At 40.0% G+C, this 13418-nt stretch overlaps 1 protein-coding gene across 2 annotated transcripts; it reads left to right on the plus strand.

The window, feature by feature from the left end:
* The first annotated feature begins 794 nt into the window (after positions 1 to 794).
* On the plus strand, positions 795 to 13247 carry LOC130919118 (flavin-containing monooxygenase 5-like). 2 transcript variants are annotated; one of them, XM_057841556.1, is made up of 10 exons: positions 795 to 856; positions 3276 to 3414; positions 4735 to 4923; positions 6676 to 6841; positions 8494 to 8636; positions 8693 to 8889; positions 8958 to 9093; positions 9176 to 9401; positions 11957 to 12029; positions 12650 to 13247. In XM_057841556.1, the coding sequence occupies exons 2-10, from the start codon at positions 3283 to 3285 to the stop codon at positions 13038 to 13040; spliced, it is 1653 nt and encodes a 550-aa protein (XP_057697539.1). In that variant the 5' UTR covers positions 795 to 856; positions 3276 to 3282; the 3' UTR covers positions 13041 to 13247. The 2 variants fall into 2 exon arrangements, with proteins under 2 accessions (XP_057697539.1, XP_057697538.1); XM_057841555.1 differs by lacking the exon at positions 795 to 856 and adding an exon at positions 2788 to 2924.
* The last annotated feature ends 171 nt before the right edge of the window (positions 13248 to 13418 follow it).

Below are 13418 nucleotides of genomic sequence, written 5' to 3' on the forward strand. Positions count from 1 at the left end.
TAATTACTAGTTATGGTAGTTGGTAACACATTATTTGACAGTTGCAGCATAAGACAATCATAATTATGACATGACGCTGTCATGAGCATTAATAAATGCTTATAACAGATGTCATTTAGTGTCATCCGGCAAATTATCTCACTTTTGAATGGATGTAAAAGATCTGAGCTGGACATAAATGGAGTTAGTGGCATAATTTGCCGGATAATACTGAATGACAACTGTCATTCAGTAATGCCCATGATAGTGTCATGTTATGATTATGGCGGTCTTATGACAGCCTTATGACGCCGCTGTCAAATAAAGTGTTACCTATTAACCCAAATAAATCAACAAATAAGCCGCATTGGACTATAGGGCGCAGGATGCAAAATGAGGGAAAAAAGTAGCGGCTTATAGTCCGAAAATTGCGGTAGTCCTTTACAGCATTAAAAAAGCAATGATTGGGGCACAGGAACACAAGGAGCTCAAACGCTGACCTGAGCATGGATAATGTCGCTACAAGGTCTGAACCAAAACGGGGAACATTTATAACGGAACAATGAGGCACAGGTGGATGACACGAGAGGAAGCAGATTGGTGGATACACAAGGAGCAGGCACAACGGGTGAAATCAATGGGTAATCACGGGGACCAACCACACTGGGAGGAAACAAACAAGTCCTAACAGAAACATTGTGTGCACACACCCATATACACACCTAATGTAAACCAGGGGTATCCAACTCATTGCATGTCACCGCTTCATGGTGCATAGCTTGCATAGCTCTGACGTAGGCGGGAGTCCCAGGTAAGGTAAGGTCAGTGTTGTGAAATTCCTTCCTACTCTTGGCAGAACACCGGTATTGTCAGAAAGGTAAGATAACTTCAAAACTGCTTATCATATTAAGTAAATTTGTACATATAATTCTCTGTCCAGAGATGATATAATGTGCAAACCGGCGATTACTTTTGTGTCGTATTTAATACCTGGAGTGTTAACAGTTCGTTCATGGCGTTCACAGACAAGTCTCGGAGCAAAATCAAAGGTGTGACAGGTAGTGGAATGTAAGAATACAGTACCTTTAAATTACATAAAATGGCTTGTACATCTTGTGAACAGTAAGGTAAAAGGTTGGTATTTAAAAAGGTAAGATCCTCTGGTCATGTACATTCCATGAAAAAAATAATGTGATTGGTCATTAATTTTCATATGTGCCCTGTGATTGGCTGGTGACCAATCTAAGTGGTACACAGATGACCCCAACAAGGACATGTATACCGGTAAAAAAAGTGTAGTGTTTTAGGCACATTTAGTAATTACATAGTGTATTTAGCCTTCATCAACTAGAAAATACCATTTCTGGATGGTCAATTTCATATACCAAATGCCATTGATCGCCGTATACTGTACTTCAATCCCAATGACAACAATTTATGTCAATGCCAAGGACGACCACATATGTCAATGGCATTGATGGCCATAAACGTCAATGCGTCAATACCAAAGACAGCCGAATACATCATCAGTGCCATATAGCACATTGTGCACCTGTACTGTAGGTATGTTTACTTGTACTACACCATGTGTACTTGTGTTTACATACACAACAAGTGCAGTACGTGTCTTTACATGTAGTTGTACAGTACTACAAGTATATTTATTTGTGGTTACTTGCACTACAAATACGTGTACTTGCATGTACTGTACTTGTTCTACAAGTCCATGAAGCAAGGGTGTAAGTTTGGTTTCAACATTGGTAGGGACAGTATAATAACATAACCTGCATGTACACTTTTTGCTGGGGACGGAACATTAATAAGACCAAACAAATTGGGTGAACCAGGTCAGAGCTACATTTCTCATGAATATACGATCGTGAACAGTTCTTGCCGACAGATGCATGCCTTTTATATGTTTAATTATCTTGTCTTTATCCGAAAAGTCTTCAAAAAGTTCATTGGCAACATCAAGCATGAATGCTTTGGCATACTCCCCATCTGTGAAAGACTTTCCTTTTATCACAATTGTTAAAGCGCTAGCAAAGCTAGCCGAATTCCAGTCACCTTGTTGGGTCCAAACACGGAGTTGCTGCTGACTAGCTTGCACACTTGATAATAGCTCTTGACATGCTTTGTCTCTGTTAACACCCGCAGGATATTTTGATGGTAATGTAGTATGGCTGGTGTCGAAGTGCAGCTTTAATATTTGACCTTGTCATAGATGCAATTTTATCATTACACACAGTATTAGACACACCGCAGAACCTGCTCTCTCCACAAAGGCAAATTCCTCCGTCCATTCCTGCTGAAAAGTACGATATTCCTCGTCTTTTTTTTCTTTTGGCCATCTTTTCAAAAGGGTTTCTAAAATTAGCTGACAAACGCAGAAAACATAACTAAAAACGAGGGAAGTTTACTTCACGCACATGCGCACATCAGCCGCTATTTTCGACAGCAAAATACGGCAACCCCACTTGAACACTGTCTCTGCCTCATCTGCGTTGCCATTGTAATTGATAGATAGATACATTGATATATAGACACAAGGACATGTATGTTTGTCACTTTCTCTCTAAAATTACTGCGAACCGGCTTTCTAGTCACCGGTGACCGTCGCCATTTTGCACAATGCGCAAAGGAGTATAACGAAACTTTTTATTCTTTTTTTTTTTTTTTTTAATAATCAAAGATTTGTCTGCGAGCCAGATGCAGCCGTCAAAAGAGCCAGATCTGGCTCGCGAGCCATAGGTTCCCGACCCCTGGTTTAACCAATGAGGATTCTGCTAAAACAAGCAGCACCTGACTGCAATCAACTGATTAAATTTGTAAGACACTAGATTGATGAAAAGGTTTTGTCTTGTTTGGTTGGAATGAAATCCTGCACCCACTGCGGCCCAATGTGGAACAGTTTGGAGACCCCTGCATTAAAGCATGATGCCATGGTACAATTGCACCTTGTCACAAAAAAGTTACACATTCATAGCACCTATCCACTGTGGTTGTACATCAACTTAAAACTAGTGTTAACAAAGAAGTTGGAAGCCTGCTCTCTTCCTTAGATGAACAACAAAATACAAATCTTGCACTTTTATCAAAGGCTAACAATCTGCACTTTTAGACATATATTTTGACACTGTTTTGAGTCTTTGTGTTGACATCTCTATGCAATATCACACAATTATTGAATACCATACACATTTTTGCAGCAAAGTAAAGTTGTCCAACCTCCTCAGGTAGTCTGTCAGTCAGTTACTCACTTTTATGGTCGTGTGTATTTGCTTCCCTTCACCAAGTTGCAGCATGGTTCGGACGGTGGCTGTTCTAGGTGCAGGGCCGTCGGGTCTGACCAGTATCAAGTCCTGCTTGGATGAAGGTCTTGAGCCCACTTGCTTCGAGAGCGGCCCCGACATCGGTGGTCTGTGGAGGTTTAAGGTGAGGAGAATGCAGGTTTATAATGAATGCTTGATTGAGATCGAGAAAATTTAACAAAACAAGTACTGGAAGTACATTCGTTCTCACCTGTGTACCATTACCGTAATTTTTGGACTATAGGCCGCTACTTTTTCCCCTCATTTTGAATCCTGCGTCTTATAGTCCAATCTGGCTTATTTGTTCATTTATTTGGGTTGATAGGTAACACTTTATTTGACAGCGGCGACACAAGACTGCCATAAGACCATCATAATTATGGCATGACACTATCACGGGCATTATTGAATGCTTATGACAGTTGTCATTTTGTGTCATCCGGTCACTATCTCCATTTATGTCCAACTCGGATCTTTTACATCTATTCAAAAGTGAGATAATTTACCGGATGACACAAAATGACATCCGTCGTAAGCATTTAATAATGCTCACGGCAGTGTCATGTCATAGTTATGATGGGCTTAAAGTGTTACCACATACCATAACTAGCAATTATTGAAATAACTACAACAGTAACTGAAGAAATAATTAGCATAGAACATGTATTTTGATTGCAATTTACATCTGTAGCGCTGCAATGCATGCTAGGAGGCATGTTGGATAACAACAGTGTTGACAGCAGGTGGCAGCAGAGGTTGACTTTCTCCCCCAAGAGAATAGTGATGGCCAAATGAAGCTTCTTGAAGCAATTCCGTTTTGCAGCCAATTGGTTAAAAGCTTCATGGAGTTCATTTGGTCTGATGTCAATCTTATGATGCCACTGTCAAATGAGGTGTTACTGGTTGATATCTTTTGGTGTAAATATCCCATTATACAGTGAGGACAGCTGCGGCTAATAGTCCAGAGCAGCTTATCTATGAACGAATGTCGTTTTTGTGTCAAATTTGGTGGTTGGCGGCTTATAGTCAGGTGCACCTTATAGTCCGAAAATTAAAGTAGTTCATAGAATTTTACATTCTGGTGTTCCGTAAAACACTAAAATGGAAAAATTCTTAACTTCGGCCAGAAAATTGGCACCGAACAATTAAAAATAAATAAATAAATAAAAGACTTGAAGCTGCCTTTTAAGAATTTTTTTAAATTATTTTCAAAATTATAAAAGACAAAGTATGATATAAAATCTTACATGCTAGTTTGTGACTCAGTGAGTGAGTGAGTGAGTGATTAACAGGAGACATAGCTGCAGTCATCACCCTCCAAACTTTTTTTTTTTTTTCCCCTCAAAAATACCACATACTGTACATTTTTATTGGTGTCTAGCCTTCTTTTCTACTGCTTTTCCATGGCCCACTCTTCTAACCCTTCCATTTGGGATCCTTGCAGAATAAACCGGAGCCGGGGCGGGCCAACATCTACCAGTCAGTCGTCATCAACACTTCCAAGGAGATGATGGCCTTCAGCGACTTCCCACCACCCGCCCACTTCCCCAACAATATGCACCACTCTGAGGTGCTGCTCTACCTACGCCAATACGCGCAAACCTTCGGCCTGCTGCAGCACATCCACTTGCAGGTGTGTGTAAATTAGCAAAATAAAGTATGTCAAGAATATTCAATTCAAACATTACCTGTAAGGGAAGTTTAAAGTAGTTATTAACCCTTTCAGGGACAGTGTTCACTGTAGTGGGAATCTATTCAAAAGGTATCATTCGCTTAACTCATTCACTGCCAGCACAGGTCAGAGAGTATGTGTTGTAATTAGTGCTGTCAAATTTATTGCGTTAACAAGCGGTATTTTTTTTTTTTTAATGAATCACATTAAAATATTTGCCGCTATTAATGCATGCACCGAACGACTAGCTCATGCATTGCCTCAAACAGTTTACAACGATGCCGTTTTAGCACACTGAGAGCGAAAAGGCAGGGAACTGCGAGTGGACACAGGCATTCATTGGGCCGCATCTTTTATTGACACAAGCTTTGGCAACTCTTTCACAATAAACATAACTATTGTGGCGAGCGACGTGGGGAAGAATGACAGGAGACGTTTTTTTTCTTAACACGCTTTATTGAACACAATGCAGATCATGTACCATTTGCAGCCACCACTGGCAGTCATGGTTGCCCAACTTCTCATCATGCATTTGGGCGGAACAGTTAAGTCGCTACAGTACCATTTAGTGAAAGCACAACAAAAATAATATTCCTATCCCTCAAAAAAATAATGTTCACAAAAAGAAAAGCGCTCAATGCAAAGACAACTTGCATTCCCAATCAAAATAGCTATGCAAAATACACATAAAACTCACTTTGCCTTGGCTATATCTCTAATTAATTTAAAACTTGTCATTGACACCTTGTGGTGTATTTCAATCACTACCTTGCGTAGTTAAAGACACTGTGGAAGAATGGCAGGGAGCCCATATAGCGAGCTCTTAGTTTATTATATATTAGTTTTTTTTTTAATTTAAAATTTTACAAATTTTATTAAAACGAAAACATTAAGAGGGGTTTTAATATAAAATTACTATAACTTGTTCTCAGGTTTATCTTTTAAGAACTACAAGTTTTTCTATCCATGGATCCCTTTAATAGATTAAATGTTAATAATGTTAATGCGATCTTGTGGATTTATTGTTATAATAGACAAATACAGTACTTATGTACAGTATGTTGAATGTTTATGTCCATCTTGTGTCTTATCTTTTCATTCCAACAATAATTTATAGTAAAATATGGCATATTTTAGAGATGGTTTGAATTGCGATTAATTACGATTAATTCGTTTTTAAGCTGTGATTAACTCGATTAAAAATTTTAATCGTTTGACAGCCTTAGTTGTAATAATTACAGGGAAATTGATATTGAAAACACCTATTGAACTGGGAGAGCTACCACCCCTAAACCACAGTTAAATGGATTGGACGTCTATTGCTGTCAATGGCAGCCACAGAGTTAAGATATGCGAGGTCACATCAGATTCATTAAACAAGCAAATAAATAAAACTGCCTTGGCAAAACACACATGGGCTACACTTGTTTGGATTTGTTTTTATTCTACTTCTTTTAATTTATTACAATTACAATTTAAAAGTTTTTTTTTTCCCGAAAATGCATTTACAGTAATTCAAAATTATTTGTACATTTTTTTTCTTGCCCATCGCAAAATACGTGCATGCGACCCAAATATATACAATAGGGATGTCAAATGGGGGGCACAAAATATTGTTCCGTGGACTTCTCTATCCTACATAAATACAATTAAAACGTTAAAGAAAAAAAAAACAATTCATACATGAAAGGCTTAATGGTGCATTCCATCTAGACCACTGTGGTCGGTGTGCGGCAAACTCCTGATTTTGCCTCCAGCGGTCGTTGGGAGGTGGAGACTGAGCGGCATGACGGCCAACGGGAGAGTCATGTTTTCGACGCCGTGATGGTCTGCACAGGACACTATGCCACGCCAAATCTGCCACTCAAAGACTTTCCAGGTACCTGTACAAGCACCTGGTGATTCTAATTCCTCTTGATGGGTCTTCCTACAAACAATCTTTTTTTGCCTATTGAATTTTTTACACTGTAAACACACATACAGTGAGGAGCAGAAATATTTGCACCCCTTGTGATTTTGCAAGTTCACCCACTTAGAAAATAGGTAGAAGTCTGAAATTTCAATCATAGATGACATAATTTTTTTTTAATCCATAATGTAGATTGAATGATTTTCAATAATTGATTTATAATTTACTGGGGTTCATAAGTATTTGTACCCCTGAGAAAATCAGTGCTAATATTTAGTGCAGAAGCCTTTGTTTGCAATTACAGAGGTCAGTCGTTTTTTGTAGTTCACCAGGTTTTTACATATAGAAACAGGATTTTTGGCCCATTCTTCCACACCAATTTTCTGTAGTTCTGTCAGGTTTTGGGGCTGTCGTTGAGAAGCACGAAGTTTCAGCTTCATACAAAGATTTTCTATCGGGTTGAGGTCTGGAGACTGGCTAGGCCACTCGAGAACCTTAATATGCTTTTTACAAAGACAATCCTTGGTTATTCTGGCTGTCTGCTGTTGGAAGACCCAGTCACGACCCATTTTCAATGCTTTAACTGAGGAAACGAGGTTATTCCCCAAAATTTCACAATACATGGCCCTGGTCATCATCTCCTTAATACAGTGCAGTCGTCTAGTCCCATATACAGAAAAACACCCTCAAAGAATGAAGCTACCACGTGCTTCACAGTAGGGACGGTGTTCTTGGGATACTACTCATCATTCTTCTTCTTCCTAACACTATGAGTGGAATTAAGACCAAAAACTTCAATTTTGATCTCATATGACCACATGACTTTCTCCCATGACTCTTCTGGATCACCCAAATGGTCAATGGCAAACTTAAAATGGGCCTAGCCATTTGCTGTTTTAAGCAGGGGAACCTTCCATGCCATGCATGATTTTAAACCATGACCTCTTAGTGTATTACCAACAGTAACCTTTGAAATTGTGATCTCAGCTGCTTTCAGGTCATTGACCAGCTCCTCCTGTGTAGTTCTTGGCTGATAATTCTCCATTTTAAGGATCATTGAGACCATACGAGGTAGATCTTGCATAGAGCCCCAGTCCGAGAAAGATTGACAGTCATGTTTAGCTTCTTCCATTTCCTAATAATTGCTCCACCGGTGGATCTTATATCACCAAGCTGCTTTGCAATTGCCCCGTAACCCTCTGCATCCTGGTAAAGGTCTACAATTCTGTCTCTGGTGTCCTTGGACAGCTCTTTATTCTTACCCATGGTAGCAGTTGGATTATGACTGACTGTGGGGTGCACAGGTGACAATAATGAGCTAAAACGGGTGGTGGGTGGGTGGTTACTCTTTTTTTTAGGTAGACCGACAACTGTTTGAGTGTCATAATTAATCTTTCTCTCAGGGGTGCAAATACTTATGAACCCCAGTAAATTACAAATAAATTATTTTAAAAATTATAAAATGTGATTTCTGGATTTTTTTTAGATTATGTCTCTATGAGTGGAAATGCAAGTATGATTGAAATTTCAGACCTCTATTTTCTAAGTGAGTGAACTTGCAAAATCACAATGGGTGCAAATAGTTCTGCTACTCAATGTATATAGATTTTTTGTGTTTTCAGGTATAGACAGCTTTGAAGGTAAATATTTCCACAGTTGGGAATACCGCAGCCCTGAGGGCCTTGAGGGTAAACGGGTGGTAGTGGTTGGCATGGGCAACTCCGGAGGCGACATTGCAGTGGATATCAGTCGCGTGGCCGAGAAGGTAATAACTGCTGCAGACGCTGGAGGAGAAGCTAGGTTTCAATTCTCTTCTTGCAGGTGTACCTCAGCACCAGGAGTGGCGCATGGGTGCTCGGCCGCGTGGGGCCCGGTGGTCTCCCACAGGACCTTTTCGGAACAAGCCGCTTGGACTTGCTGAAGCTGAAACTGTTTCCTTCATGGGTCAACCGCATGACGGAGAAGAAGATCAATCAATTCTTTGATCACCAACTCTATGGAATCAGACCGACACACGAGTGAGGCGACCGATCTATCAGAGAGTGATGTCAGGACAGGATAAGAGAATGATTATTGTTTTTATCAGCTTTCTTTCTCAAGTTCCTGTGGTAAATGACGACTTGCCGGCTCGCATTATCACGGGACGTGTGCAGGTCAAACCCAACCTGAAACGTTTCGAGGGTTCTGATGCTATCTTTGACGATGGTACAGTGGTAAAAAAGGTTCGTGGCTGGGTTTGGAATCATTCCCTCTTTGCTATATATAGTAGTGCACTGTATACTGAACTTTTGTCTGATGTGGAAGGTGGACGTGGTGGTGTTCGCCACAGGCTACAACTACGGCTTTCCCTTCCTGCCCTCCGACCTGCAGTTCAAGTGTGGTCCTGGCCCCCAACACCGCGTCTACCGCCATGTGTTTGCGCTCGGGCTTGCCCCACCCACGCTTGCCCTGATTGGCTTGATTGACGGCAACGGCCCCGTCAACCGGCTGGCAGAGTTGCAGGCACGCTGGGCCACAAGAATTTTTAAAGGTGCACCACAGAAGTCTGTCTTTCTAGCCCTCAATCTATCTCAAAGTCACTTCTTACATTCAGATACAGTCTGAAATCACAGAATTCTTTTAACTTTAAATGAGTATATATTTTTTCTGCAGACTGTAAAAAACAAACAAAACATTTTTGCTGGAAAAATTGAGGTGTAGAGGTGCAACAAAAGTAAAATCCAAACGTAGAAGTAGCTCCCAATATCCCAAATTAATTCAGTCAAGTAAACAAACGTATTGTCTGACCATCAATCAAAGTTCATCTCAATACTCTGTTATGTACCATTTGTTGGCAATGACGGAGGCCAAACGTTTTCTGTAACTCTTCACAAGCTTTTCACACACTGTTTCTGGTATTTTGACCCATTCCTCCATCCAGATCTCCTCTAGAGCAGTGTTGTTTTGGGGCTGTCGTTGGGCAACACGGACTTTCAACTCCCTCCACAGATTTTCTATGGAGTTGAGATCTGGAAACTGGCTAGGCCACTCCAGGACCTTGAAATGCTTCTTACGAAGCCACTCCTTTGTTGCCCTGGCTGTGTGTTTGGGATCATTGCCATGCTGAAAGACCCAGCCACGTCTCATTTTCAATGCCCTTGCTGATGGAAGAAGATTTTCACTCAAAATCTCTCGAAACATGGCCCCATTCATTCTTCCCTTTACACAGATCAGCCGTCCTGGTCCCTTCGCAGAAAAACAGCCCCAAAGCATGATGTTTCCTCCCCCATGCTTCACAGTGGGAATGGTGTTCTTCGGATGCAATTCAGTATTCTTTCTCCTCCAAACAAGACAACCTGGGTTTCTACCAAAAAGTTCTATTTTGGTTTCATCTGACCATACCACATTCTCCCAGTCCTCTTCTGGATCATCCAAATGCTCTCTAGCGAACCGCAGACGGGCCTGAATGTGTACTTTCTTCAGCAGGGGGACACGTCTGGCAGTGCAGGATTTGAGTCCCTGGCTGCGCATTGTGTTACTGATAGTAGCCTTTATTACTGTGGTCCCAGCTCTCTGTAGGTCATTCACTAGGTCCCCCGGTGTGGTTCTGGGATTTTGCTCACCGTTCTCGTTATCATTTTGACGCCATGGGGTGAGATCTTGCATGGAGCCCCAGATCGAGGGAGATTATCAGTGGTCTTGTATGTCTTCCATTTTCTAATAATTGCTCCTACAGTTGATTTCTTTACACCAAGCGTTTTACCTATTGCAGATTCAGTCTTCCTAGCCTGGTGCAGGTATACAATTTTGTCTCTGGTGTCCTTCGACAGCTCTTTGGTCTTGGCCATAGTGGAGTTTGGAGTGTGACTGACTGAGAGGTTGTGGACAGGTGTCTTTTATAGCAATAATGAGTTAAAACAGGTGCCATTAATACAGGTAAAGAGTGGACCTCGTTAGAAGAAGTTAGACCTCTTTGACAGCCAGAAATCTTGCTTGTTTCTAGGTGACCAAATACTTATTTTCCACTCTAATTTGGAAATAAATTATTCAAAAATCAAACAATGTGATTTTCTGTTTTTTTCCCCACATTCTATCTCTCATGGTTTAGGTTTAACCATGTTGACAATTACAGGTCTCTCTAATCTTTTCAAGTAGGAGAACTTGCACAATTGGTGGTTGACTAAATACTTATCAGCCCCACTGTATATCATGGTGGGCTAATCATTACGTCCTCTTTCTTCACAGTAAGACGAAAAGCGGTAAACAAACATCGCAATTATCAACATAGCTAGCTGGAAATAGCTACTGTACATTAAACTGAAAACATAACAAAATTAAATTGGTACTGGATCGTAGAACATGGAAGAGAGTCCATTGTCCATCTTTGGATATGTGTGGTTTATTTTGTTGCCGACGTTAGGATCCGCAACTGCGGAAAAAAGGTTGTACGTCAAATCAGAATACAAAGGAGGGACGCGTTCAAGGTTTTATTAAAAACAAACAAAAATACACGCAATCACGGAAAAGGGGGACTAACACAGTGGGTCCATGACAGTAGGTTGACGGGGATCAATAATACTAACCTAAGCGGTAGGTATAGACAAAAACAAATACACTCAAATACCAGCACAACGTAGGGGATTTCAAAACAAGGGTGGCAGACGAACAAGCTAGCAAATGCACGAAATTCGAGAGTACAAGGTGTTGAATGGCGCCCGGCAAGGTATATCTCGGCACCCTTCTCTTGGATCGCCTGGGCTTAAATACAGTCTTGATGAGCTTGAATTGGCTGCAGGTACGACGTCGGGAATGTTCCCCTCTGTAACAAAGCACGATCTGACAAACAGAATTTGACAGCCGATGCCGACCAAAAATGACGTAATGTCCGGGTTATAAAATCGCGCCAGCAGCCCTACCTGTACAGAGAGCGCCGAGTGGGCAACACGGGATAAGTCGTTGAAAAAGTGCAACTTGCGTCATTCCCAGAATAGCTCTTCATGCGCGAAAGCAATGATGCGAGTAAATCCCGCATCACCTTACACAGGAATTTACAGGGATATGTGTGTGTGAAAGGGGCTTACTATTTCTTTTTGTGTCCTCGTGCAGGTTTGATTAGTCTCCCGTCACAAGAAGTCATGGCAAAGTACATTGAGAAAGAAATGGCAACTGTGTGCAAAAGGTATGCATGTATGTTTGTACTTTTATTTGAATATTTACACTAAATTACATCACTAATTATTTCATAAAATAATATCAAATGTTAGGTGTTAATTAAAACATTTTTTAGATGTACTTTTTTACAAAAAACAATTATTTAAGAGTTAAAAATATTTTCTTTTACAGTTTCTTGTGTTTTACGGTTACTGCTTAATTAAGTGTTATTTAATTAATTATTAGCTGTCTACAATAAATGAGTTCATTTTGATATTTCCAATTTGTTTACAGAAAATTAAGCTGCCAAACCTTCATCAAAATGAAATTTAAAATGTTAATTGCTTAGTTTTTTCTGTATTTAACAAATATGATACATTTTCTTTATTTATCCACAATCAAATATATATACAGTATATATACATACATAATATATATATATCTATATTCACAATGTTCATATTTATTTACATTTGTAATTTATTTTATTGTTAAAATGTTTTTACACCAAATTGAACATTAAATTAATTATTGTAAATTGTAATATTTAATTTTTTACTTATATTTTCACTAATAGTTTTAAATGTTTTTAAATTAACAACAAATATTACCAAACTTTAACTTATGTTTGATTTTGTTTGAATTTAGGTTCACTAATGCCGAAAAGAACCCCCTGCAGGTGGACATCCCAACCTACATTGACTCCCTGGTCAAGGATGTGGGGGTGCAACCCAACCTCTTACGGCTCTTCCTGACTGACCCGAAGCTGGCATGGCAGGTCCTCCTGGGCCCGAGCACCCCTTATCAGTTCCGCCTATGCGGACCGGGCAATTGGGAAGGAGCCCGTGGGGCAATTCTCAACCTGTGGGAGCGAGTTCACCAGCCTTTCCGAAGCCGCAGACCGGAACCGGCACCACAAACAAAAAGGCCACAAGGCCTCATTGTGCTTTTGTCAGGCGCTGCCATCTTGATGTTCTACTTCTACAAAAATCATCATCTTCGTCTCTCTTTCTTCTCTTTCAACAATGTCAGAAGTTGAATGCCAGATAATGCATAAATTATAATATGAGAAACATTTCCTAAAAAGCGCCACAGATGGTGTAGTGATGCATTCACCCGATTCTGTCCAGTCAGAGTGGGATCATGACAGTACAAATGTGAGTGTGAATGATTGTGCTTCTGTGTCTGGCAACCAGTTCAGGGTGTAGTCTATGAAGGACCAGGTGTGCAAAAATTAAATGAATAAATGCACAATTGAATAAAAAATTAAAAGTGTTATTACAATTCTTCTATTTCAATATTTATTCATTTCAATATTTATTTCAACGTTTATTTATTTCAATTTTTATATTTTTCACTTGTCATTTATCTATTCCAATTTGTATTTATTTCTTTTATATTTATTTTATTTTTTATT

Source organism: Corythoichthys intestinalis, chromosome 7, assembly GCF_030265065.1.
Source record: "Corythoichthys intestinalis isolate RoL2023-P3 chromosome 7, ASM3026506v1, whole genome shotgun sequence".
Taxonomy (NCBI): domain Eukaryota; kingdom Metazoa; phylum Chordata; class Actinopteri; order Syngnathiformes; family Syngnathidae; genus Corythoichthys; species Corythoichthys intestinalis.

What these genes read in the sequence shown, in the direction of transcription:
- LOC130919118 (XM_057841555.1), top strand. An exon ending in TGCAGCACATCCACTTGCAG is followed by an intron (nt 4,924 to 6,675) that starts GTGTGTGTAAAT and finishes CATTCCATCTAG; the next exon opens with ACCACTGTGGTCGGTGTGCG. An exon ending in GGAATCAGACCGACACACGA is followed by an intron (nt 8,890 to 8,957) that starts GTGAGGCGACCG and finishes TGTTTTTATCAG; the next exon opens with CTTTCTTTCTCAAGTTCCTG.